Source organism: Serpula lacrymans (genome assembly GCF_000218685.1).
Source record: "Serpula lacrymans var. lacrymans S7.9 unplaced genomic scaffold SERLAscaffold_9, whole genome shotgun sequence".
NCBI classification, from domain to species: domain Eukaryota; kingdom Fungi; phylum Basidiomycota; class Agaricomycetes; order Boletales; family Serpulaceae; genus Serpula; species Serpula lacrymans.
In genome coordinates this window covers 1,859,890-1,884,804 of record NW_006763298.1, presented here as the reverse complement: position 1 = coordinate 1,884,804, position 24,915 = coordinate 1,859,890, and the positions used below count along the sequence as shown (strand labels likewise).

Here is a 24,915-nt window from a genome sequence, read left to right as displayed (position 1 = left end):
GAGAATGACATGGGAGGGAACCATGTAACTAGGCAGCTCAGAACGACAAGCTTCTCGAAGTTTTAGACCAACGTCTTTAGGCGAAATTGTGTGGACTTGTCGAATTTTTGGCACATTGGTGAGCTCGCTATCCGAGTCAACAACGGAAGTTCCGAAATCCGCTTTAAAATTGAAACCCCCAGCTTCTTTGGTGAAGACCGCACTAAACGTACAATCCAAAGATTGAGAGCCCCAGCTAATATCCACTTGGTGACCGTGACGATGAGCTATACGGCGAAGATCTGATGGTAAGAGTGCATGGACGTTCGCAAGATTGGTAGTCGCGGCTTCCATGAGAGCACTCAAGGTGGGAGAAGGATGGTCAGAGCGCAAGAGCTTCAAGGCCTCCTGCAAGACCACTACTGCTTTATTAGGAATCCCATGGATGGCCACGGTTTCCCCAGAAGATAGAAGCTCCTCTAAATCTTCAGGAGAGCTATACGTAGACCACACGGAGGGCCTCAGGGGAGTGAATGGTAGCTGACCGACATGCAAGATAACCTGATAGCGGAACTGGCTAAGCTCGTTAAGAGTCTCCATTTCTTTTGGAATGATCTCAACATGTTTTATACGTCCATTCGAGGTTTTGGCGAGACTAAGGAAGAATGAGGGATTTACGAGGAGTTCGGATTGACTATCGGAGAGTCGGGCGAGTTCCTGGGATATTTGAGTTGTTGTAGCGCTATTTTTCAAGCCGCAATGAACCGTGGACGCCAGGTCATGGTGTGGCAGCAGGCTGAAACTACGCACATCTCCAAAGAAGATACGGCCTCCGTCATCGACTTGGCTAAGGCAAATGTTTACAATATCCTCTAAGTAAGTGCGAGAGCCGAAATATTGGACGACAGAGTTCATAATGACGAGGGAAAAGCGCTTCTCTGTGGGTAGGATTTCAGGGAGCTGACTAGCCTCGCCGTGGAAAACATTGACGCTATCTGCGAGACCTCGAGATGGTAACTGCGATCGAATAAAATCGATACTAGGTTGGGAAATGTCGATACCGGTATAGTCTTGGCATTGTGTCGCAACGTGGAATAGTAGCATGCCTGTTCCACATCCCACCTCCAACACTGAGTCACTCGGCTCGACAGGTATGCTCCTAACCGTGTCTTCGAGCCAGTCCAACATATGATCCCGAGGAATTGGTGCGTTATCATACCTATTAAAGTTACATCGAAATGAAACAAAAATCAGGTTTCAAGAGCTGTAGCAAACGTTTTTCAAATACTTACATCGAGTTCCAATTCGCGAAGTCAACACCGACAAGCGAGGAGCCAACGTCGGCATAATTTTCTGCATCGTTTCCAAAAGTATTCCAAGCTTCCCGAATAAGCTCGGCATCTTGACCCGCACTACTTTCGCGGGGTTTCCCTACAACGTAAGCGATCAATTGGTCGGTGTCTGTCGATACGACTGCGGCTTGACCGCCAAAAACTATGCCAGGAATTTGTTGCCGAAGCAGAACGCTTTCAATTTGCGACGGTTCAATCCTTTGGCCACGTAACTTCATCTGATTATCGCGGCGGCCTTTATAATGCAGCAGGAATGACCCGTCAATGAGTGGTGTCAGGTAGCCAAAATCGCCGGTACGATATACGCGTGTAACGAGGCCTCGAGAATCTGTAATATATGCTATTTCGATAGAGCGAGTAAGATCAAGTCATTATGAGAAAGTAATCCACCCACGGAAATTTTGCTTAGTGAGATGTTCTTGATTAAGATAGCCACGGGCAAGACTTGGACCACTGATACAAATTTCGCCAATTTCTCTGGGGGGTAAAGGCAAAAGATCAGAATCCAGGATATGAACGCGGAGGTTTGAAATCGGTTGGCCAATGGGAATTTCCTGGCTCTCCACGATATCGGTCGTAAGATCTACTTTGTGGAATGTTGTGAGAACAGCTGTCTCCGAGGGGCCATATGCGTTAATGAGTTCAATTCGAGTACCAACACAGCTAAATTGTCGAACAACCTCCGGAGCGAGTCTTTCTCCAGCGACAATGAGTCTGCGAAGCGTGCGACTAAGAGAAACGACTAGCCCCGGTTCTTCTACCAAGCGAGCAAATGCTGCGGTAGGAAGGAAAGCTTTATCTATGCGCTCGTTCTTGACGAATTCTGCAAACGTATGGAGGTCGGCGAGATGCGACGTGTACATTATGGCAACCGCTCCTTTACAGATTACTTCCCAAACGAAGAGGGACCATGCATCAAACGCAGGATTGGCGGTAATTGCGACGCGCTCTCCGGGCTGCAGGGCGCTCAGGTTACCATTGATCGCATTTATCATAGCACGATGATCTATCATGACGCCCTTGGGTTTACCCGTAGTGCCGCTTGTGAATAGGACAGTAAGCAAAGAATTCGAGAGGGAGGATCCTATTCCAGAGGGGATGACATGAATGGCTGAACGGCATTTTTCTCGAGCGTGAGGAAGTAGGGTCTCCGCTATGAATATCTTGTTGGGTGCGACAGCCGCGTGAATATGAGAGAGGCATGAGGTGGTGAGCAAAAGCAGAGCGGAACTTTGCTCCAATTGTTTCTGGATATACGGGACAGTTTGATTGGGATCGAGAGCAACATAAGCTAGACCTGCTTTGGCAATTGCCAAAACCGACACCAGAAGAAGAGCAGAGCGAGGAAAGCAGACTGCAATGATAGACTCGGATTCGTAGTGACCCAAGTGAGATGTTATAGCTTCACAGAAGAGACTTGACCATACATCAAGCTCTGAGTATGTGAGCGTGAACTGGTCGTCTTTAAGAGCTACAGAAGCAGGCCTTGTAAAAACTTGTCGGCGAAAAAGCGAGACAAGATCCTCCCTATGAAAGTTAATGCCGAAATCGGCAACGGAGCAATTCGAGGACTTGACCACTTGTGAGCGACAAAACGGTTTGTCGAAGTTATGGACAAAGGCAGTGAGAATAGCGGTTGGACTCATCGAGACAGGGAAGAGCTACAATATGTTGACAATGATTTGTCCAGTCTGACCTGATACGTGTGTTGTTATAGAAGTATAAACGTGGTTCAAAAACGATACTCGCCTCAAGTGCTTCTGCTGGAACACGAAAGTCGCAATTGCATCTTGCGTCTTCCGCACTTTTAGGCTCAACACGAAATGTTTGTCAGACACTGCGCAATGAAACCGAGGTGAAACCGAGATGCGGCAAAGCGACTTCACACTAGCCATCATTGTTCGGTTCTTCCTGCGCAGCATTTGTTTGAAAAAAGGCTGGACAACAAACAAGTTTTTAATATTCAAGGGTCTACATGGGCATCAGTTGTCCGATCAGTTTCTGGAATTCGTTTCCGTATGGCATTGGTTGCCGTCTGTTCGGATGGAACATTCAAGTAAATCTAAATCAATTCTGCATGTTCTAAACACTTACCACTGGCGGTTTCTGAGTCCCTGGCCGAACATCATAAGTATTGTCCCTTGATTACGTCCGAATAGCCCATCCGAACAGACGGTGACCTCACTGACCCACCAACCTGGCAGTACTACGGATCCGTACGTTATAACCAAAAAAAAAGCAAGGTACAACCGCAGCTACAGGCCTATTATAAGATTGGGCTGCTAGCATCGGTTGGTGCCTGCAATATCGATCAGACCTATTTTTGACCTGAAGACCGATCAACTACTACGTACGTGCGTGACTTGGTCGATTGATTTTACCTGGTCATACATAGTTCTCACGACTCGGGCCCGAAACGCCCCAGCCGGAAACGACAATATTTAGGCCAATGGGGAACAATTGCCACCGAATATATTGCTCTGTATCTATCTAAATACCAAAATAACCCTTTCAATCCTTAGAATATTATTGTCAGCTAATGTAGAATATTGACACTGGTTATATCATTCTAAATCATTTTCTTCCAATGATTTCAGGACTATTCAAACACTGAATTAAAACATATAACAATGAAACACAATAAATTACAGGGACATACTACACAGGCGTTGAAGATGATATAAAACAACACCTGCTGAACCAAAACAACAACACCTCTGCATTGGGTTTCCAAAGTAGTATAGTATCAGTACTAGTAGACCAATGAAATAGTGTGGTCTTCACCATAACAGTGGCATCCAAAGCATTTTTCTAAGACATATATTAGTGAAACTGCAAGCAACAGGAGGGAACAACATACCTTTTGCATACCCTTTGCTTCATGGTGTTGGTGATAGGATGGTGGTATGAGGATGATGGTGGTACAAGGACAAGAAGATGTAGTATCTCATGTTGTTACAATTGACATACCAGTACCTACTTACACTTCACCTTTTTCATATTTTTACTTTTATTTTTCCAAGTCACATGACCAGTCATGTGACCATTTACTTTACTTTACATTTTCGACTTTTCATAGTCACATGACCAAGTCATGCGACACAACACCTGACCAGTGCCTAGACTCACCATGTGACCGGTCACATGCTAGACATCGGACTTTAAACTTTATTTACAACTGTATAGTACCTCATGTATTTTAGTATATATACAGGAGCAATACATGGGGAAGGACTCAGTGAGTCCTCCTGTTGTATACTCACAACTAACTTGTTGAAGCCCAAAGGGTAACCACTCCCTCATCATCCTCTCTATAGCTTGTCTGAGTTGTGCGCCGGAGTAACAAACTCTTGGTCGTTACATCATACACATACATACTTCAGATAACAAATTTAAAAATCTATTTACAATTTGGGGAGCCACCCCTGTCTTTCCTTGATTGCTCGTGCAACACCCCAGAGTAGTGGCCACTTTGTTGTGGTTTACTTCATTGTTCATAGGAGCAAAGGCACCCAAGTGGCCTAAGCTCCGAACTCTTTTCCCTGAGCCTTCATCTCAGCGACCTGTTGGTCGTAAAAAAAAAAGGCCTGGATTTTGTTGTACGAACGACCGGCCAGAGTATTGAGCCAATCATCCAGCTTTTCAGTTTCTAATTGGCGTGTCTGGCGCCCTTGGTTATTTTTTTGTTGGGCGGCCTGCACCTTGTTTCTACAGTCTTGGGACATGTGTCCCTCTTGGCCACAATTGTAGAAGTTCCCCTTGAATCTGTGCATCTGTCCACCTTGGACCGTGCCGATATCCATAGGGGCTCCCTGCCCTGGTTGCAGCCCAAACGGCTTGAACCTGTGAGAATGTTGTTTATTTTGGTTTGATAACCCAGGGCTCCTCTGGAAATAGTTGTTTTTGGTGGTGGACCCGCCACCTTGGTGCATAGCGTAGAGCTCCATGGCTCTACCAATTCATCGAACTTCCTCAGCCGCCAGGGCCAGGTCGTTGCTTCTTGTATCCTGCAAGTAGATTTGTTGGGCAATGTAGGGGTTCACATTGTGTTCCAGCAGTTCTACTGTGTGTTCATTTCCAAGCCCTCCTTGGATGGAGAGAGCCAGGAACCGGGTTACGTAGTCATCCATCCTCATGTTTCCTTGTTTGAAGGAATGGATTTGCTGATGCGCCCAGTCACGTTTAGCTTGTGGTTTAAAATATTCTTTGATCTCTACTTTGAGATTGTCCCAGGTAGGCCATACACCCGTGGTGTAGCATTCCTGGGGTCTTACTTGGGCATATTGACCTGCCACAGGTCCTTTGAGTCTTGACAGCACAGCTGTTGCTATCTCAAAATCATCAGCGAATGCGTTCCAGTTCGCTTTGATCCAAATTTGGAGCTTGATCCACCATTTGGCAAATTGAGCCCGGTCTCCTTCAAAAGCACCGGGGTCAGCAATGATCTCGACTTTCTTGCTGAACTTTCATCCAGATGTAGTAGCTACAGGGGGGTTTTCCTGAAGCTTGGCAAGTTGCGTAGTTAACATCAAGATCTGTGCACGCATGTTGTGCAACAGAGTGTTGACATCAGGTTGGTTTTGCAACAACATGTCAACTTGTTCTTTTTGGTAATGTAAAAAAAAAGGTACCTGGGGTCCCCGCTTGCTATCTGCGGATCAACCTCTTCCCAGCTGAGTATCAGATCTCAATCTCAGACTACCCACACTATAGTATTTGGAAATGTATATAAAGTTATAGTATTTGAACCCTGGTCTGAACAGTTGTCAGGGGGTGGTCCACTTGTTAAGCTGTCAACCCTTCTCCAACTGGCAGAGGCAAGTGCCCGGCCTGGTCAGAGGTATTTGAAGAAGAAGTTTTGTATATAAATTCTAATCAACAATAGTTCCACACTATTTCTGAGCTAAAGTACTCCCCTTGACACTGGGGGCCATGTATCTGATAATCTTCCCTTCTCCCTGAGCACTACAGGACTGTCGCTAGGAGCGCACCCTTCTGCTATTTGGGATATTCCAAAACAATAACCCCTAAACCCTGGGGACCGGGTTTGCACAAAGTGTGAGAGAGTAGTAAGAGTGAGTCCTAATGTAACAACGAAGAGTTAGTTACTCTGGCGCACAACTCAGACAAGCAAGAGAGTAATGAGAGGGAGTGGTTACCCCTTAAGATAGGACCGAGTTATTTGTGGGTAAACAACAGGAGGACTCGCTGAGGAGTCTCCTGGATCTATTGGGGTTTATATACTACTACAGCGTTGTCATGCACCAAAGTTGATTGGTAGCATGGACAGGTGTCAATAACGAAGCGAATATTCAAAAAGACTCGCCTTTGCGCCACACAGGCACAGTGCCACGTGGAATAGTAATTAATATTGCCTGTTTTGAACTTGTGGCTGATCAGCACCACCTCTATTAGGCAATCCAGTCACGCTCACCTTTGCTTTTCCATTCGGTACTTTCCACATTTTGGCATTTTGGCAAATTTTTGCCTCGCCACTGGCTACACATTGCATTGCGCCCTCGCTTTTGTCGTTTCCCTTACTCCCCTTCCTTTGCCTAGCCCCACCATGGGCCCCTTCCTCTCCTTTTTATTCTCACCTGACGGTCGTTTCTGGATCCCCATTCTAATCCACTTTTTCATCACCTCCACCCTCCTCCTCCTCATCTTATTTGCACCCCCACCATTTCTGATGTCACCACTTCCTATCTGCTTCCGTCGCCGATCTGTTGACTACCACGTGCCACTGCTGATATCAGCAAAGCCCCGGCGGGCAGTCCAAATAGGGCAACAGGTCCATCTTCATGACGTCGATCTGCCATCATATACTATCAAAACATCGGTCGCTCGTCTTGCCTGGTTGGAGTGTGGGTGGGTAGTTTTTGAGCTGGAGAAGGTTCATCCCCTTGCGTCGCCCATGTTCATCGCTGTCCCATTCACTTGGGTACACTTATCTTTTGTCCATCGTCTTCGCTACAGCTACACCTACCACACGCTGCCTGGGACTCACTTGTTCCAAATTGGAACTACTCCTCTCCCTCCCTCGTTTGATCAGGTGGTCCAACACAACCAGTCCATTGGTAAGGCCATGGAACTGTCGGATTTGGACTAGGTGGTGGACCGGTGGCTCCAGTTTCTTTTTCTTCAGCAGAACATTCATTTACAGTGCGATTATTTTTGATTTTTGAATCATTTTTATGGACACATATTTTTTTAGAATGCCTGACTGACAATAAAGGAACTGTTGATACTGATATTCTTTTTGCTTTACCCTTTTTTTACTGCATCTTCCCATGACTTCATGATTTTCTTGCTCTCTTTTTGCTATTGGACTTTACTTTATGGCTGTACAAACCTGTGACATTACTCACAGCATTCATTGTTCTATCCCTTTCTTTTCCTTTTTCGACAATCTTATCCTGTACTACCTACACAGGATTTGTCAGCATACATTCCTTCCTTCATGTTCTTTCTCATTCTTTTTGCACAGCTATACTGTGCATAGCCTACTTTTCTTTTACTATATAAACCCCTGTATTTTACCTTGTAAAAAAAGCAAGAACTCCATTCCAGACTTCTTCTCTAAATTCAGGTTCACTACTCTGCTACTTGTGATCCAGTGTGGTCACAACACTTCCCACTGCTACCACTGTCAACTGCTGTCATCGTCACTTCCCACTTTTGAAGTCATTGTTATCCCTTTCAATTAGAGTCCTTCTGAGCACTACAGTTTGTGCGTCAGGAGCCTGCTATCACTGGGAACCTCGTCACCTCGTCATCCTCGTCGTTCTCAAACCTACCTTGTGCTACAATTAGCAAGGTAGTGCTCATCTATACTCGTCACTAAGCCCCTATCTTCTATAAATTCAACTATCACTCCTCCTCAAAACCCACACTCATACACCTCTGGGTTTTACTTTGAAGGATCCTTATACGTACCACCCCACGAACAACCAGACCACTCCACTGTTCTAGGAGGCAAAGCCCATAAACAAGTTCCGTGGAATCTGGGAGGATTGTGTGTTAGTTTGTTTTTGTGTGTGGTTTTCTAACAGCAGTTCTCATCATCAACAGCGTGTTTATACTTATGTACTGTACAGTTGATAAAAACAGTGGCTGATGATGTCAGAGGGCGCAGCCCGTGTGACCAGCTCCACTGCGTGAAAAACTTGTAGCTAAAATAAGAAGAAAGGCAGCGCAGCGTGAGAAGGTGGAGTTTGAACAAAAGGGAAAGTGCCGCATGGCATGGAGTGTGAAAACTACAGTAAAAGGTTAAAGAGGAGAATGAAAATTAAAGGTCCAAAAATGTGTTATTGTAACAGTCGTAAGGTGCAGCCGGTGTGACCAGCTCTACTGCATGAAAGACTTGTATCTAAAAATAAAGAAAGGCAGTGCAGCGCGTGAAAGTGGAGTTTGAACAAAAAAAAAGTGCCGCATATCAGTGTGTGAAAATCAAGAAAGAAACTTAAAGTGGAGAATAAAAATCAAAGGTCCAAAAATTGTGTATTGTAACACTACCCCCTCTGTAAGGCTCAACTTCCAGGCAAGACCAAGTGCCGGAGGTAGTAGTAAAATTTTCAGGCATAGGGTGTAAAAGGGAATTAAAAAGGTTTGGATCCATGCCTCTAAGCTTCCTGGGAGCTGAGGGATTCTTAGAATAAAATTTGTGAACAGCATTGTGGGAATTGTCCAGATAGGCTTCTGGTCCCTACATTCTGTCCTCTCCATAGCCCTTTCATAGGATCAGGAACACTAATTTCCCATGCTTCATGCATGCATCCACCACTTGCTCAACTTTGAACTCTTCTTCACCTTCCTGGGTGACTACAACCAGTCTGGGCTGGTCTATGCACTGTCCCAGCAGCAGTCCTTTGTAGGGTTTCACACAACTAATGTTGACCATGGGTACTGCCCTCATTCATTTTGGTAGTTCCAGCTCCACTGCATTGGGTTTGACTTCCTTAATCCGGTAAGGACCAATCCACTTTTTGGTCAGTTTTCTAGACTGCCAATCTTTTAATTTTAAGTGGTTGGTATCCAACCAAACCAGGTTGCCAACCTTGTAGTCAGGGGCCTTAGAGCGTCTACGCTCTGCCCTGTCTTTCATCTGCTCTGCAGTTTACAATAGCACCTTACACGTTTTGTCTAAGACAGACTTCATGTCTTTGATCATGCTCCAGCCTTGTTCTTGCTTTTGCCAGTTTCTACACCCATTCTGGGGAGGTACAACCTTGTAACCTTGAATGATGCCTTCCCTGTAGCCAATAACTGTTTGACATTATAAGAGAACTGGGCTATCTTTAGCCACTTGGCCTAATCTGTCTGCTTGCCATTAATAAATACTTGGAGATACTGTTTCAACTCCTGGTTGAGCCTCTCCATTTGTCTATCTGTTTGTGGATGGAACATTGTTGATAATTTAGGTTTGATGCCCAGCATCCGGCATAGTTCTTTCGTAAATTTGCTAGTGAATTGCGGTCCCCTATTGGAGATAACTGTTTCTAGTAACCCATGGATAGACCATACAAAATCATCAAATAAAACTACTGTGCCTGCGGCTGTAATAGTTTTATTGGTGGGAATGAACACTGCTTCTTTGGAGAAGCGATCAACTACCACCATTACTGAATCATACCCATTTGACTCAGGTAGATCTGTTGTGAAATCAACCTATATATCTTTCCAGGGACCAGCTGGTATCGGATTCGGCATAAGTTTACCAGCCAGTTGTTGATGCAAGTTCTTTGCCATGGCACATCTCAGACAGGATTTTACATATTCCTGTACGTCTTTGACCATGTGAGGCCACATGTAGTTTCTGGAGATCAACTCCATTGTTTGTTGCCACCCAGGGTGCCCAACCACTGGTGTGCCATGTTGTCTGTCTATAGCCTTGATCCTTGTGGACTCAGGCACATAGATTTTGTTTTTAAAATGGAAGAGCCTATCTTCCCATAAATAGTTTTCATTGCCGTCAAGGTGTGCCTTCTCTTCTGAGGAGATGTCTTTCTTGAAGACTTCCAGAAGATCGGAATCCTGCCCAATTTGAACATTGGCAACCCTGGATTAATCTATCAGGGTGACACCTTTGTTGTCATCTTTGATGCCGTTGACATGATCCTCTCTTCTAGCTAAAGCATCCACTTTCCCCATAGAAGTACCAGGCTTATGAATTAATCTATAATTAAACCTAGACAAGTACACCACATAGCAGGCCTGTCTTTGGTTCAAGTCTCAGGCTGTCATAAAATATTCCAGATTTTTATGATCAGTCCAAATGTCAAATTGGTGCCTAGCACCTTCTAAGTAGTGCTGCCAGTGCTCTCAAGCTCTAATGATGGCCAGCATCTCCTTACCATAAATTTGATAGTTGCACTCTATAGGCAACAAACTATGCAATAAATAGGCACAAGGCCTCCAAAGATCGTTGGGGCATTTAATTGACAAAACAGCCCCAGTAGCAAAATCAGAAAAGTCAGTTTCTAGCCGGAACTCTTTGTCTAATTCTGGAAATGCTAATATGGGCACTGTTGTAAATGCCTGTTTAAGCTTATCAAAACCTTCTTGTTCTTTGGCACCCTAATGCCAAACAATGTCCTTTTTAGTGAGATTATTCAACAGTCTCGTTATCTTTGCAAAGTTTTCAACAAACCTTTGATAGAAGTTGCCTAAGCCTAGGAAGGCCCTAACTTTTTTGATGCAAGTAGGTACTGGCCAATTAAAAATAGCTTGAACTTTCTCAGGATCCATCCTGATTCTATCCTGGCCAATTATCTTACTGAGGAAGTCTACTTCCTTTACTTTAAAATTACATTTTTTGGGTTTGGTAAATAGGTCCAATCCCTGTAAGCATTGAAGGACATCTTTTTTGCACCATCCTGTCATGCTCAGTCTCATTGTCTGACTTTGTAAAAATTAACAAATTGTCAATGTAAATGATGACACAGATTTCCATATCTGCAAAGACTTCATTTATCATGCTCTGAAAGGTTGCCAGTGAATTGGTTAACCCAAAGAACACAACAAGGGGCTCAAAGGATCCTCAATGGCACATAAACATGACCTTCTAAGCACCTTCTTCTTTGATGCATACATTATCTTACCCCATCTGACATCCATCTTTGTTAGGATCTTGGCGCCAGCTAATTTGTTTATTAGCTAACTGATCAAAGGCAACGGGTAGGCATTTTTAACCATGTATTCATTTAGGTAACAATAGTCCATAATCATGTGTTTTTTGCCGTGCTTCTTAGGGATGAAGAATACTGGGGATATCATAGGGCTCTTGGAAGGTCTGATGTAACCCTTCCTTAGCTGTCTGTCTATGAAACTATAGACCTCCTCTTTTTCTGGAGCAGAGAGGGGAATCATGTGTCCCTTTCTAGGTTTGAATGTGTCCTTCAAATCTGTAGCATGGTCTCAAGGCTTAGCCTCTGGGAAGTGCTCTAATTTATGTTTAGAAAAGACTTTCCAGAAATCATGATACTCTGGAGGTACCAGCCTCTTAATCTCTTCCACAGGTTTTACCTCATCATTGTCATTGTTGTTTTTATCCAAAGATCTAAGCTTGGCATACACGTGACCAGTGTTTATCCTTTTGTCAAGCTCATATCAAGCTCAGTTTGATGGAGTGATTTGGCTTACCCAAGTCATTACACTCCTGAGGACAATGTGACAAGGTAACCGGCCCTTTCTGCCAGTCAATCTCAGGTTTGTGTTTGAAAAACCAGGTCCAGCCCAAAATTAAGTTAATCTTCCCTAGTTGGGTGACCTCAGTGGTGACTCATTCCCTGTGTTCTTGGTACTCAATGTTACAATCTGCTTTGCTATTAGATTGTGTTTGACTCTAGGAGTTATGGTACCATCCATCGTCCAAGATTCATGGTCTTCTATCACTGATAGGGATTGGATTATGGATGTGATAGTCTCCTCAGATGATAGGACTGAGGTTTTTTTTATAATAATAGCAGGGAATTGTAGAGTAGATTCAACTTGTCCTATCCTACTGTTATACAGGGGTATATATTCAGAATAGGTAGTGAATCCAAGCTCAGCTCCAAGCTGGGTTTGTAAGTAAGAGCCAATAGTGTAAAGACCCCCAGGGTCAAGGGCAAGAGGTTGGTAGTCCAAAAGGAGTATCCTAGGGGAAATAGCAAGAATAGATAAGTGCTCTGGTTGTTTGTGGGGTGGTATGTATGATGATCCTTCAAAGTAAAACCCAGAGATGTATGGGTGTGGGTTTTGAGGAGGAGGGATAGTTGAACTATAGAGGATAGGGGCTTTAGGACAAGTATAGATGAGCACTACCTTGCTAATTGTAGCACAAGGTAGGTTTGAGAACAATGAGATGACAAGGTGACAAGGTTCCCAGTGATAGCAGGCTCCTGACACACAAACTGTAGTGCTCAGAAAGACTCTAATTGAAAGAGATGACAAAGATTTTCAAAATTGACAAGTAAAAATGACAGCAGATAACAGTGGTAGCAGTGGAAAGTCTTGTGACCACACTAGATCACAAGTAGCAGTAAGAAGTGGACTTGAGATTAGAGAAGAAGTCTGGATTGGATTTCTTGTTTCTTTTACAAGTAAAATACAGGGGTTTATATAGTAAAAGGAAGGTAGGCTATGCACAGTATAGCTGTGCAAAAAGAATGAGAAAGAACATGAAGGAAGGAATGTATGCTGACAAATCCTGTGTAGGTAGTACAGAATAATATTGTCAAAATAAGGAAAAGAAAGGGATAGAACAATAAATGCTGTGTAAGTAATATCACAGGTTTATACAGCCATAAAATAAAGTCCAATAACAGAAAGAGAGCAAGAAAATCATGATGTCATGGGAAGATGCAGTAAAAAAAGGGTAAAGCAAAAAGAATATCAGTATCAACAGTTCCTTTATTGTCAGTCAGGCATTTAAAAAAAATATGTGTCCATAAAAATGATTCAAAAATCAAAATTAATTGCACTGTAAATGAATGTTCTGCTGGAAAAAAAGAAACTGGAGCCACCGGTCCACCACCTAGTCCAAATCCGACGGTTCCAAGGCCTTACCAATGGACTGGTTGTATTGGACCACCTGGTCAAATGAGGGAGGGAGGGGAGTAGTTCCAATTTGGAACAAGTGAGTCCCAGGCAGTGTGTGGTAGGTGTAGCTGTAGCGAAGACAATGGACAAAAGATAAGTGTACCCAAGTGAATGGGACAGTGATGAACATAGGCAACGCAAGGGGATAAACCTTCTCCAGCTCAAAAACTACCCACCCACGCTCCAACCAGGCAAGACGAGCAACCAATGATTTGATGGTATATGATGGAAGATCAATGTCATGAAGATGGAGCTGTTGCCCAATATGACCCAGCCACTGGGGCTTTGCTGATATCAGCAGTGGCACGTGGTGGTCAACGGATTGGCGACGGAAGCGGATAGAGAGTAGTGACATCAGGTATGGCGGGGGAGCAAGAATGACAAGCAAAAGGAGGGTGGAGGTGATAAGGAGGTGAACTAAAATGGGGATCCAGAAGCGACTATCAGGTGAGAATAAAAAAGAGAGCAAGGGTCCCATGATGGGGCTGAGTAAAGTAAGAGAGAACAACAAAAGCAAGGGCACAATGTGTAGCCAGTGGCAACACAAAAATTTGCCGAAATGCAGAAAGTACTGAATGGAAAAGCAAAGGTGAGTGCAACTGAATTGCCTAATAGAGGTGGTGCTGATTAGCCACAAGCTCAAAAAAGGCAATATTAATTACTATTTCAAATGGCACTGTGCCTGTGTGGCACAAAGGCGAGTCTTTTTGAATATTCGCTTCATTTTTGACCTGTCCATGCTACCAATCAACTTTGGTGCATAACACCGGTCCGCAGTTTGGGCATCCACCAGCATTGTCAGCACCAGCACCAGCATCAGCAGCACCACTTCCTCTCCCTCCCAACCCACTCCTTTTGCTGGCAAGCAAATGAGTAAAAAAAAAAACATGCTGTTACTGTAACAACCAAGAGTTAGTTACTCTGGCGCACACAGGAACACACTATAAAGGTAGTGATGAGGGAGTGGTTACCCCTTAGGCTACAGAGAGTTTGTTGGTATACAACAGGAGGACTCCCTCCTTCCTTCCCCATGTATTGCTCCTGTATATATACTAAAATACATGAGGTACTGTACAGTTGTAAATAAAGTTTAAAGTCCGATGTCTAGCATGTGACCGGTCACATGATGAGTCTAGACACTGGTCAGGTGTTGTGTCACATGATTGGTCATGTGACTATGAAAAGTTCGAAAATGTAAAGTAAAGTAAACGGTCACATGACTGGTCATGTGACTTGGAAAAATAAAAATAAAAGTGCGAAAAAAGTGAAGTGTAAGTAGGTACTGGTACGTCAATTGTAACAGTTACAATTCAAACCTACTCATTTGATCCTTTGCCTTTCCTTTACTTATTGGACTATATTTCCTTTATCTAGTGGTTATCATTTACCACTGTCTCTATATTCCCACATGTACGCTTTCACATCTTACCTCTTTATCTCTTTATACACATTTCTCCTTATCTTATCTTATCTTTCCTCTTCCCTTCTTATACACACGGCCTTAGCCCTATACATTGTGATCTACGGTTCTTCCAAGGATACTCCTTATAGCTACATTATAGTCACACATTCTTGATCTATTCTTGCTATTTCCCCTAGGATACTCCTTTTGGACTACCAACCTTTTGCCCTTGACCCTGGGGGTCTTTACACTATTGGCTCTTACTTACAAACCCAGCTTGGAGCTGAGCTTGGATTCACTACCTATTCTGAATATATACCCCTGTATAACAGTAGGATAGGACAAGTTGAATCTACTCTACAATTCCCTGCTATCATCATGAACCTTGAATGATAGATGGTACCATAACTCCTAGAGTCAAATGCAATCTAATAGTGAAGCAGATTGTAACACATGCTGTATTTTTGGCTCCTTCTCATGCCGCTACCACCTCCCTCACCACCACCACCACCATCACCCACTCTCTCCCTCCTAATCCCCTCACCATGACTGGTAAGCAAAGTAGCCAAAAACAATGTGTCAATTGTTGTTTTTAACTCTTTCTTGAGCCACTACTGTTACGATAACACAATTTCCGGACATCTCCTTTCCCTTTTATTCTCCGTTTTAACTTTATACTTTAAATTGCCACGCGGCATTTCCCTTTCTCGCGCCGCGTTGCCTTTCTTTTACTTTTAGACTTAACTCTCTCACGCAGTGGAGCTGGCCATACGGGCTAGGCCCTATGACATCATCAGTCACTGCCTTCATCAACTGTATAGTACACATGTACAAACAACCTGTAGTAGTATATAAACCCCAATAGATCCAGGAGACTCCTCAGCGAGTCCTCCTGTTGTATACCAACAAACTCTCTGCAGCTTAAAGGGTAACCACTCCCTCAACATCTTCTTTATAGTGTGTTCTTGTGTGCGCCAGAGTAACTAACTCTTGGTTGTTACATTAGGACTCGCTCTTTCTACTCTCTCGCACGTGTGTGCAGAAGTCCCATCATTTGGGCACCCGGACTCCAGGGTGAAGGAGATTGGTTAGCGGTTAGGAATATCCCACATAGCAGATAGGTGCGCTCCTAGCGACGGCCTTGTAGTGCTTTGGGAGAAGAACCCAAACCTTCGAATACGCGGCCCCCAGCGTTAAGGGGAGTACTTAGCTCAGCAGTCGGTGTGGAACCACTGTTGATTAGATTTAGAATACAAACTTTCACTTTCGAATACCTCTGACCAGGCCGGGCACTTGCCTCCGCCAGTCTGGAGAAGGGTTGACAGCTTAACAAGCGGACCACCCCCTGACAACCGTTCGGACCAGGGTTTATTACATTTACATTTTTATATACTTTTTCAAATACTATAGTGTGGGTAGTCGGAGATTGAGATCCGATACTCAGCTGGGAAGAGGTTGATCCGCAGATAGCAAGCGGGGACCCCCAGTTACCTATTTTTACGTTACCCAAAGAGAACAAGTCGACATGTCGTCGCAAGATATGAATGCGCTACTGCACGCAATGCGTGTGCAGATAGCTGAATTAACCTCGCAGCTCGCCGAGATACAGGCCAACCCCCCTGTAGCAACCCCCTCGGTAGAGAAAAAGTTCAATAAGAAAGTCGAAGTCGTCGCTGACCCTGGCGCCTTCGAAGGAGACAGAGCGCGATTTGCCGAATGGTGGATCAAACTCCAGATTTGGGTCAAGGCGAACTGGGACGCTTTCGCCGACGATTTTGAGGTAGCCACTGCGGTGCTATCTCGCCTAAAAGGACCTGTGGCGGGTCGATACGCCCAAGTAAGACTCCAGGAATGCTACACCGCGGGTGTGTGGCCTACCTGGGACGATCTCAAGAAAGAGATCGAAAAATATTTCAAACCGCAAGCTGAGCGAGACTGGGCACGTCAGCAAATCCGTTCCTTCAAACAAGGAAACATGAGGACGGATGATTATGTCACCCGGTTCCTGGCCCTCTCCATCCAAGGAGGGTTAGGTAACGAACACGCAGTAGAACTGCTGGAACGCAATGTGAACCCTCGCATTGCAGAACAGATCTACCTGCAGGATACAAGAAGTGACGACCTGGCTCTGGCAGCCGAGGAAGTCCGACGAGTCGGTAGGGCCATGGAGCTCTACGCTATGCACCAAGGTGGCGGGTCCACCAAACAAACCACCACACCCCAGAGGCGCCCTGGGTCATCAAACCAATATCAAAATCACTCTCGCGGGTTCAAGCCGTTCGGGCTGCAGCCAGGACAGGGTGCTCCTATGGATATCGGCGCGGTCCAAGGCGGACAAATGCGCAGATTCAAGGGCAGCTGTTACAACTGCGGCCAAGAGGGACACATGTCCCGAGACTGTAGAAACGGGGCACAGGCTGCCCAACAAAAAAATAATCAAGGGCGCCAGGAGCGCCAACTAGAAACCGAACAGCCGGACGATCGGCTCCACTCTTTGGCCGGTCGTTCTTACGACGAAATCCGGGCCTTCTTCTATGACCAACAGGTCAACGAAATGAAGGCTCAGGGAAAAGAATTCGGGGCTTAGGTCACTTGGGTGCCTTAGCTCCTGTTAAAAATGAAGTAAACCACAACAAAGTGGCCCCTGCTCCGGGGTGTTGCACAAGCAATAACGGAATGACGGGGATGGCTCCCCAATTTGTAAATAAGTTTCTAAATTTGTTATCAGAAGTATGTACTTGTATGAAGAAATGTAACTGTAATATTTATGATACTACCGCTGCACCAGCGTCTCCCCTGGAGCGTGACCCCAGCGAGAAAAACACTAGGGTGCTTGATTCTGGTAAAACAAAATTAGAAAAACATGTATCGTTCAAAATTCCATCTTCTTCCTTTTCTTCTTTGGAGCCACCCTTTCCCGAAATCCCAAGGCGTGTGTTGATGCGCACGTATTTATTCCAAAAGGAGATCCGTTTAGACGTTGGCGTGGAAAACCTTGCCAGGGGCAAAGTACACTCAACGAGCGCACTGCTTGATTCAGGCGCTAACGGGATCTTCATAGATCAGGTCTGGGCGGAGCAAATTGGACTCCCCCTTGTAAAACTAGAAACGGCTATTCCCGTCTATAACGTTGACGGTACGCTTAACGCAGGTGGCTGTATCACACACAAATGTTCTTTTGTGGTCGAATACCAAGGACACAGAGAACGAGTCACTGCCGAAGCTACCCAACTAGGGAAGATTAATTTAATCTTAGGCTGGACCTGGCTATTTAAACACAATCCTGAGATCAACTGGCAGACAGGGGTTGTCACATTGTCACGTTGTCCCCAGGAATGTGTAAACTTGGGTAAACCAAATCATGTCCGTCACAATGAGCGTCTCGAAAAGTTAAACGCTAGTCACGTTTACGAGCTCAGATCTCTAGAAAAGATCGACGATGACGATGATGAGGTAAAACCTGAGGAAGAGATTAAGAGGCTGGTACCTCCCGAGTACCACGACTTCTGGAAAGTCTTTTCGAAACACAAATCAGAGCGCTTCCCAGAGGCTAAGCCTTGGGACCATGCTATAGATTTGAAAGACACCTTCAAACCAAGGAAGGGACACATGATACCGCTCTCTGCTCCCGAAAGAGACGAGGTATCTAGTTTCATAGACGAACAACTTAGGAAGGGTTACATCAGACCTTCCAAAAGTCCTATGACGTCCCCGGTGTTCTTCATTCCTAAAAAGGATGGTAAGAAGCGCATGATTATGGACTATCGTTACGTGAATGAGCACACAGTTAAAAACGCGTATCCGTTGCCTTTAATTAGTCAGCTAGTAGACAAATTGGCTGGCGCCAAGATTCTGACTAAAATGGATCTCAGATGGGGGTACAATAATGTACGAATCAAAGAGGAAGATGCTTGGAAGGCCGCGTTCACGTGCCACCGAGGATCTTTCGAACCCCTTGTCATGTTCTTTGGGTTGACCAATTCACCGGCAACCTTCCAGAGCATGATGAACGAGATCTTTGCGGATATGGAAAACTGTGTCGTCATTTACATTGACGATTTATTAATATTTACAAAGTCGGACGATGAGGCTGAGCATGACAGGATCGTGCAAGAAGTCCTTCGACGCTTACAGGAACGGGACCTATTCGTTAAACCCGAAAAATGTAATTTTAAAGTGAAGGAAGTAGACTTCCTCGGTATGATCATAGGCCAGAACGGAATCAGGATGAACCCTGAGAAAGTTCAAGCTATTTTGGAATGGCCAGAACCTACTCGCGTCAAAGGAGTTAGGGCCTTCCTAGGCTTAGGTAATTTCTACCGAAGGTTTATTGAAAACTTCGCAAAAATCACGAGACCGTTGAACGATCTCACCAAAAAGGACCTTGTCTGGCATTGGGGCGCCAAAGAACAGGAAGCTTTTGATAAGCTTAAACAGGCATTTACAACAGCGCCCATATTGGCATTCCCTGAATTAGACAAAGAGTTCCGGCTAGAAACCGACTCTTCTGACTTCGCCACTGGGGCTGTTCTATCAGTCAAATGTCCTGATGATCTTTGGAGGCCTTGTGCCTATTTATCGCATAGTTTGTCGCCTACAGAGCGCAACTATCAAATATACGACAAGGAGATGCTGGCCATCATTAGAGCTTTAGAGCACTGGCGGCACTACTTAGAAGGTGCTAGGCACCAATTCGAAATTTGGACCGATCATAAGAACCTAGAGTACTTCATGACGGCCCGAGACCTGAACCGGAGACAGGCCCGCTACGCGGTGTACTTGTCAAGGTTCAATTATAAATTAATTCATAAGCCAGGAAGCTCAATGGGGAAAGCGGATGCTTTATCTAGAAGAGAGGATCATGCCAACGGCATTGAAGAGGACAACAAAGGTGTCACCTTGATAGATCCATCAAGGGTCGCCAATGTTAGAATCGGGCAAGATTCCGAACTTCTAGAAGTCTTTAGAAAAGACATCTCCCCAGAGGAAAAGGCGCGCCTTGACGGCAATGAAAACTATTTATGGAAAGACGGGTTCTTCCATTTCAAAAACAAAATCTATGTGCCTGAGTCCGCAAGGATCAAGGCAATAGATAGACATCATGACACTCCAGTGGCTGGGCACCCTGGATGGCAACGAACGATGGAGTTGATCTCCAGAAACTACATGTGGCCTGGCATGGTCAAAGACATACAGGAATATGTAAAATCCTGTCTGAGATGCGCCATGGCCAAGAATTCCCATCAACCGCCGGCCGGTAAACTCATGCCGAACCCGATACCAGCTGGCCCCTGGCAGGATATATCGGTGGACTTCACAACGGATCTGCCCGAGTCAAACGGGTACGATTCAGTAATGGTGGTAGTAGACCGCTTCTCCAAAGAAGTGGTATTCATACCCACCAACAAAACCATCACCGCCGCCGGTACGGCAGACTTATTTAAAGACTTCGTATGGTCAATCCATGGGTTACCAGAAACGGTAATCTCCGATAGAGGACCACAATTCGCTAGCGAATTTACGAAAGAATTATGCAAGATGCTGGGCATCAAACCTAAATTATCCACGGCGTTCCATCCGCAAACTGATGGACAAACGGAGAGACTTAACCAGGAGTTAAAACAGTATCTCCGGATATTTATTAACGACAGACAGACAGATTGGGCTAAGTGGCTAAAGATAGCCCAGTTCTCATATAACATTAAACAGTCGTCGGCTACAGGAAAGGCACCATTCGAGGTTACTAGATCGTACCTCCCCAGAATGGGTGTAGAACCTGGCAAAAGCAAAAACGAGGCTGCTGGGAACATGGCAAAAGACATGAAGTCTGTCTTGGACGAAACGCGCAAGGCGCTATTTAGAACTGCAGAGCAGATGAAAAACAGGGCAGAGCGTAGACGCTCTAAGGCCCCTGATTACAGGGTCGGCGACCTGGTCTGGTTAGACACCGACCACTTGAAATTAAAAGACCGGCAGTCTAGAAAACTGACCGAAAAGTGGATTGGCCCTTACCGGATTAAGGAAGTCAAACCTAATGCAGTGGAGCTGGAACTCCCAAAACGAATGAGGGTGGTACCCACGGTTAACATTAGCCGTGTGAAACCCTACAAGGGACCGCTGCCGGGACAGCGCGTAGACCGGCCCGGTCCGGTAGTAGTCACCCAGGAAGGTGAAGAAGAGTTCGAAGTCGAACGGGTGGTAGATGCACGCTTGAAGCGTGGAAAATTAGAGTTCCTGGTCCTATGGAAGGGCTATGGAGACGAGGACAGAACGTGGGAACCAGAATCCCATCTGGAAAACTCCCGCGACGCTGTTTGCAAATTTTATTCTAAGAATCCCTCAGCTCCCAGGAAGCTTAGAGGAATGGATTCAAACCTTTTTAATTCCCTTTTTCAACCTATGCCCAAAAATTTTACCACTACCCCCGGTATTTGGTCTCGCCTGGAAGTCGAGCCTTAGAAGGGGGGTAGTGTTACGATAACACAATTTCCGGACATCTCCTTTCCCTTTTATTCTCCGTTTTAACTTTATACTTTAAATTGCCACGCGGCATTTCCCTTTCTCGCGCCGCGTTGCCTTTCTTTTACTTTTAGACTTAACTCTCTCACGCAGTGGAGCTGGCCATACGGGCTAGGCCCTATGACATCATCAGTCACTGCCTTCATCAACTGTATAGTACACATGTACAAACAACCTGTAGTAGTATATAAACCCCAATAGATCCAGGAGACTCCTCAGCGAGTCCTCCTGTTGTATACCAACAAACTCTCTGCAGCTTAAAGGGTAACCACTCCCTCAACATCTTCTTTATAGTGTGTTCTTGTGTGCGCCAGAGTAACTAACTCTTGGTTGTTACAACTACCATCTCCCTCACCCTTCTCATCAACACCAGCATGGCAGTACCACTCTCCCTCATTGCCACCCAACCACCATTTTGGGTAGTTACCCCACTACATCAATGCACCACCAACGCCAAGTAATGTCTCCATCATGCATGCAAATAATGCAATTGCATCATCTGCTTGTGCCATTGAGACATGCTAAGGCTTGCATATCAGCACACTGACACATCTGAATAGGTGTTCACAATAAATTGCTAACACCACTTGCACAGCCACATTAATTTTTTCCCTCTGTAACAATCATGACCGACACACACCAATGCGCACTCAACAAGGACAGCACACTCAAGAAAGCTGAAGCCATTGAATAGTATAGGTCTGAATCTGAGGATCAGCCTATCAAGCCCAAGCAATGCCCTACTGCTGCTGTAAAGATTGCTGGCTCTAGGCAGCCAGTCAAACCAACCTGGAAAGTTGTTGGAGTTAGGCAGTAGCCTCTGCCCCTATTAAGCAAGTGGGAGAAAAGACATCACTCATGATGCTAACATGGAAGTTGCTAGTGATGATAATGACAACATACTCAATCTGGTCATTGGTGCAATGTGTGTCTGTATGTAATCTACATATTGTATTGTGAATGATACTTTTTGCTGACTTAACATATATATTGCAGCTCACTTAACATCAAGAGAAGCCTGTGTTGGTTCACAGGTGGGACATTTGCCCTTCGCAAATATATATCCAGGTATGACTTTATCTCAAAGACTATACTAGCTACAACTTGTTTCCCTGTAGAAAATTGGATACACATAGACCCACATGCATTACCTAAGAAGGACAATAAGGCCACTGATAGTAGTGTTACACCACACAATAGTCAATTAGTATACTTTTCTTTGTCCAGCAAAGCTCTAAGTGGACCAGAGATGGCTTACTGGAGCATATCATTAAACTTGTAACCCAGGGAAATCTTGTAAGTCACTTTATGTTCTGATAGTATTGATGAATAAAGTCTCCATATGGTAGCCTTTCACCATGATTGAAAAAGAAGCCTTCTATGCTGTTCTCAAATTTCAACTTGAAAGGCCACAGACTAAAGACTCTGTTGTACCTGATTGCACCACTCTTTGTGAGGCTATCCTTTCAAAAACATTGAAGGTTAAAGGGAAACTTTGGGTTATGTTTAAAGTATATATTAATGTTGTAATTTTTGGTACACACTTTCATTGTTTTTTTAGGAAATTCCTGGACAGATGTCAATTACCTTTAATGCTTGGACATTAAAAGCATTTGACCCATATTTAGCTGTGAGTGCTCACTATATTGATGCTCCTGCAAACAAGCCCAATAATTGGGAGCTGAGGTCTAGAATACTTGGTTACACTGAAATTGAAGGTAATAATGATGGTGCTAATACTGCAGCAATTATACTTTGCATTGTTGACAGGTATAATATAAGGGAAAATGTTTATATACTTTTAGTTCCAAAAGTCATGTGCTCATCTGCCTTATAGATTGGTTGGACCACTTTAGATGATGTATCTGCTAATGACAAGGCTGTTTGAATGCTACAGCGCATCTTAGATAACCCAAATAGTTTGGAATGAATTGCTCATCAGTGTAGAGCCAGGTAGGTCTTCTTTCATATTAGAAATTCACTACTGATCTGTTCAAGATATATGGAACATACCATTCACCTTGCTGCAAAGAGCTTTATAGAGGCAGCATGAGTATGCCCAACCCCAGATCAATATTGTAAGGTCAAAGTTTCAGAAGATAAAGACTTGGAGGATGTAGATATTGAAGATTGGCTTAATGAGTGGGGTCCTACTCTTGGAGATGATTATCTTGTTGAGGATGAGGATTATGATGCAGGGGATCTCTTTGAAAAGGTTTTGGCTTTTGTTAATCAGATATAGTTTTTGTTATTGATAGTTTGAATAGACTAACTCTTGTATAGGTCAGAGCATCACCACAGGTAAAGTCATACTTTGTTAAAGTGTGCAAAGAGGAGAATATTGCTCCATTGGAGTTAGTTAAGTGGGTTAGAACTTAATGGGGATCTATGTATGATCTCCTTAAACATGTTATTATAAATAAAAAGGTATGTATGTCCTGCAATTATAACTTTATGGAGTATTATTCTACTGGTGTTAAAGCACTTGAGAAAAAGATGTGTGGTTGTTATGTGTGACAAAACCGAATAAACCCAGTCTCTGCCAAAGCAGCCATTGTTCTCCATGGAGCATAGCCACCACTCCATGGAGTCACCATTGTTCTCCTAGGAGCACAATTGTACTCCTAGGAGTCATTATACTGTAGCGAGTAGCACCTCTGACTATAAGTAGTAGGGGGTTTAGTATAGAAATACCTTAGTTGTTTATATAGCCTATCGGGCAGCGGCTGAGGTATGTTACATTACATTTATTAGAGAGCACCTTAAACTAACATCCATTGTAATTTCACTTAGGTAAATAATAAAGTTGTTTCTATAGCCTCTCGGGCAGCGGCTGAGTTTCACTTAGTTTTATTAATGTGATCTATTGAGCATATTTAACACTTTGTGTAGTTTGATATTTATGCTAATAAACAGAAGAATAGCAAATCTACTAGCACCAATGCTGAGAAATCTATCACAGGTATGTCTGATTTGGTATTCAAGTATACTAAACTATATATGATGATCAAGTTACTCCAGCAGCTAGTCAAGGTTATGGCGCTTCATGGCTCTGTTCAACGCTAGCTTCTAGAGTTAATTATGAGAACACATCTCACAGTCCTCATTAAGAGCTTGAGAATTATCTTCAAAATCCCTTGGAGAATGATATTGTTGATGTGTTACGATAACACAATTTTCAGACCTTTCCGTTATTTCATTCTCCGCTTTAACCTTGTACTTTAGCTTTCACACATGGTGCCACGCGGCATTCCCCTTTTGTCCAAACTCCTCTTTCTCGTGCCACGTTGCCTTTCTTCTTATTATAGATACAACTCTCTCACACAGTGGAGCTGGCCATGCGGGCTAGACCCCATGACATCATCAGCCACTGTCTCTATCAACTGTATAGTACACATGTACAAATAACCCTGTAGTAATATATATACCCCAATAGATCCAGGAGACTCCTCAGCGAGTCCTCCTGTTGTATACCAACTAACTCTCTGCATCCTAAAGGGTAACCACTCCCTCTTCATTCTCTTTATAGTGTGTTTCTGTGTGCGCCGGAGTAACTAACTCTTGGTTGTTACATGATGTGAT

General features: G+C 44.3%; 4 protein-coding genes across 4 annotated transcripts; 2 read left to right on the top strand and 2 right to left on the bottom strand.

The window, feature by feature from the left end:
* Window positions 1-4,852: 4,852 nt before the first annotated feature.
* On the bottom strand, window positions 4,853-5,263 carry SERLADRAFT_440017 (uncharacterized protein; the record flags this gene model as incomplete). The annotated part of the gene is made up of 1 exon (XM_007320455.1): window positions 4,853-5,263. One exon carries the CDS (start codon window positions 5,261-5,263, stop codon window positions 4,853-4,855), a length of 411 nt encoding a protein of 136 aa, XP_007320517.1.
* A 27-nt stretch (window positions 5,264-5,290) lies between these two features.
* Window positions 5,291-5,878, bottom strand: SERLADRAFT_440016 (uncharacterized protein; the record flags this gene model as incomplete). Its single annotated transcript, XM_007320454.1, has 2 exons — window positions 5,291-5,794; window positions 5,819-5,878. The coding sequence occupies 2 exons, from the start codon at window positions 5,876-5,878 to the stop codon at window positions 5,291-5,293; spliced, it is 564 nt and encodes a 187-aa protein (XP_007320516.1).
* Window positions 5,879-16,339: 10,461 nt separating this feature from the next.
* Window positions 16,340-17,401, top strand: SERLADRAFT_440014 (uncharacterized protein; the record flags this gene model as incomplete). Its single annotated transcript, XM_007320453.1, has 1 exon — window positions 16,340-17,401. One exon carries the CDS (start codon window positions 16,340-16,342, stop codon window positions 17,399-17,401), a length of 1,062 nt encoding a protein of 353 aa, XP_007320515.1.
* A 4,801-nt stretch (window positions 17,402-22,202) lies between these two features.
* On the top strand, window positions 22,203-23,712 carry SERLADRAFT_409651 (uncharacterized protein; the record flags this gene model as incomplete). Its single annotated transcript, XM_007320452.1, has 9 exons — window positions 22,203-22,258; window positions 22,330-22,367; window positions 22,452-22,540; window positions 22,561-22,629; window positions 22,683-22,844; window positions 22,895-22,963; window positions 23,241-23,286; window positions 23,403-23,548; window positions 23,617-23,712. The coding sequence occupies 9 exons, from the start codon at window positions 22,203-22,205 to the stop codon at window positions 23,710-23,712; spliced, it is 771 nt and encodes a 256-aa protein (XP_007320514.1).
* Between the last annotated feature and the right edge of the window lie 1,203 nt (window positions 23,713-24,915).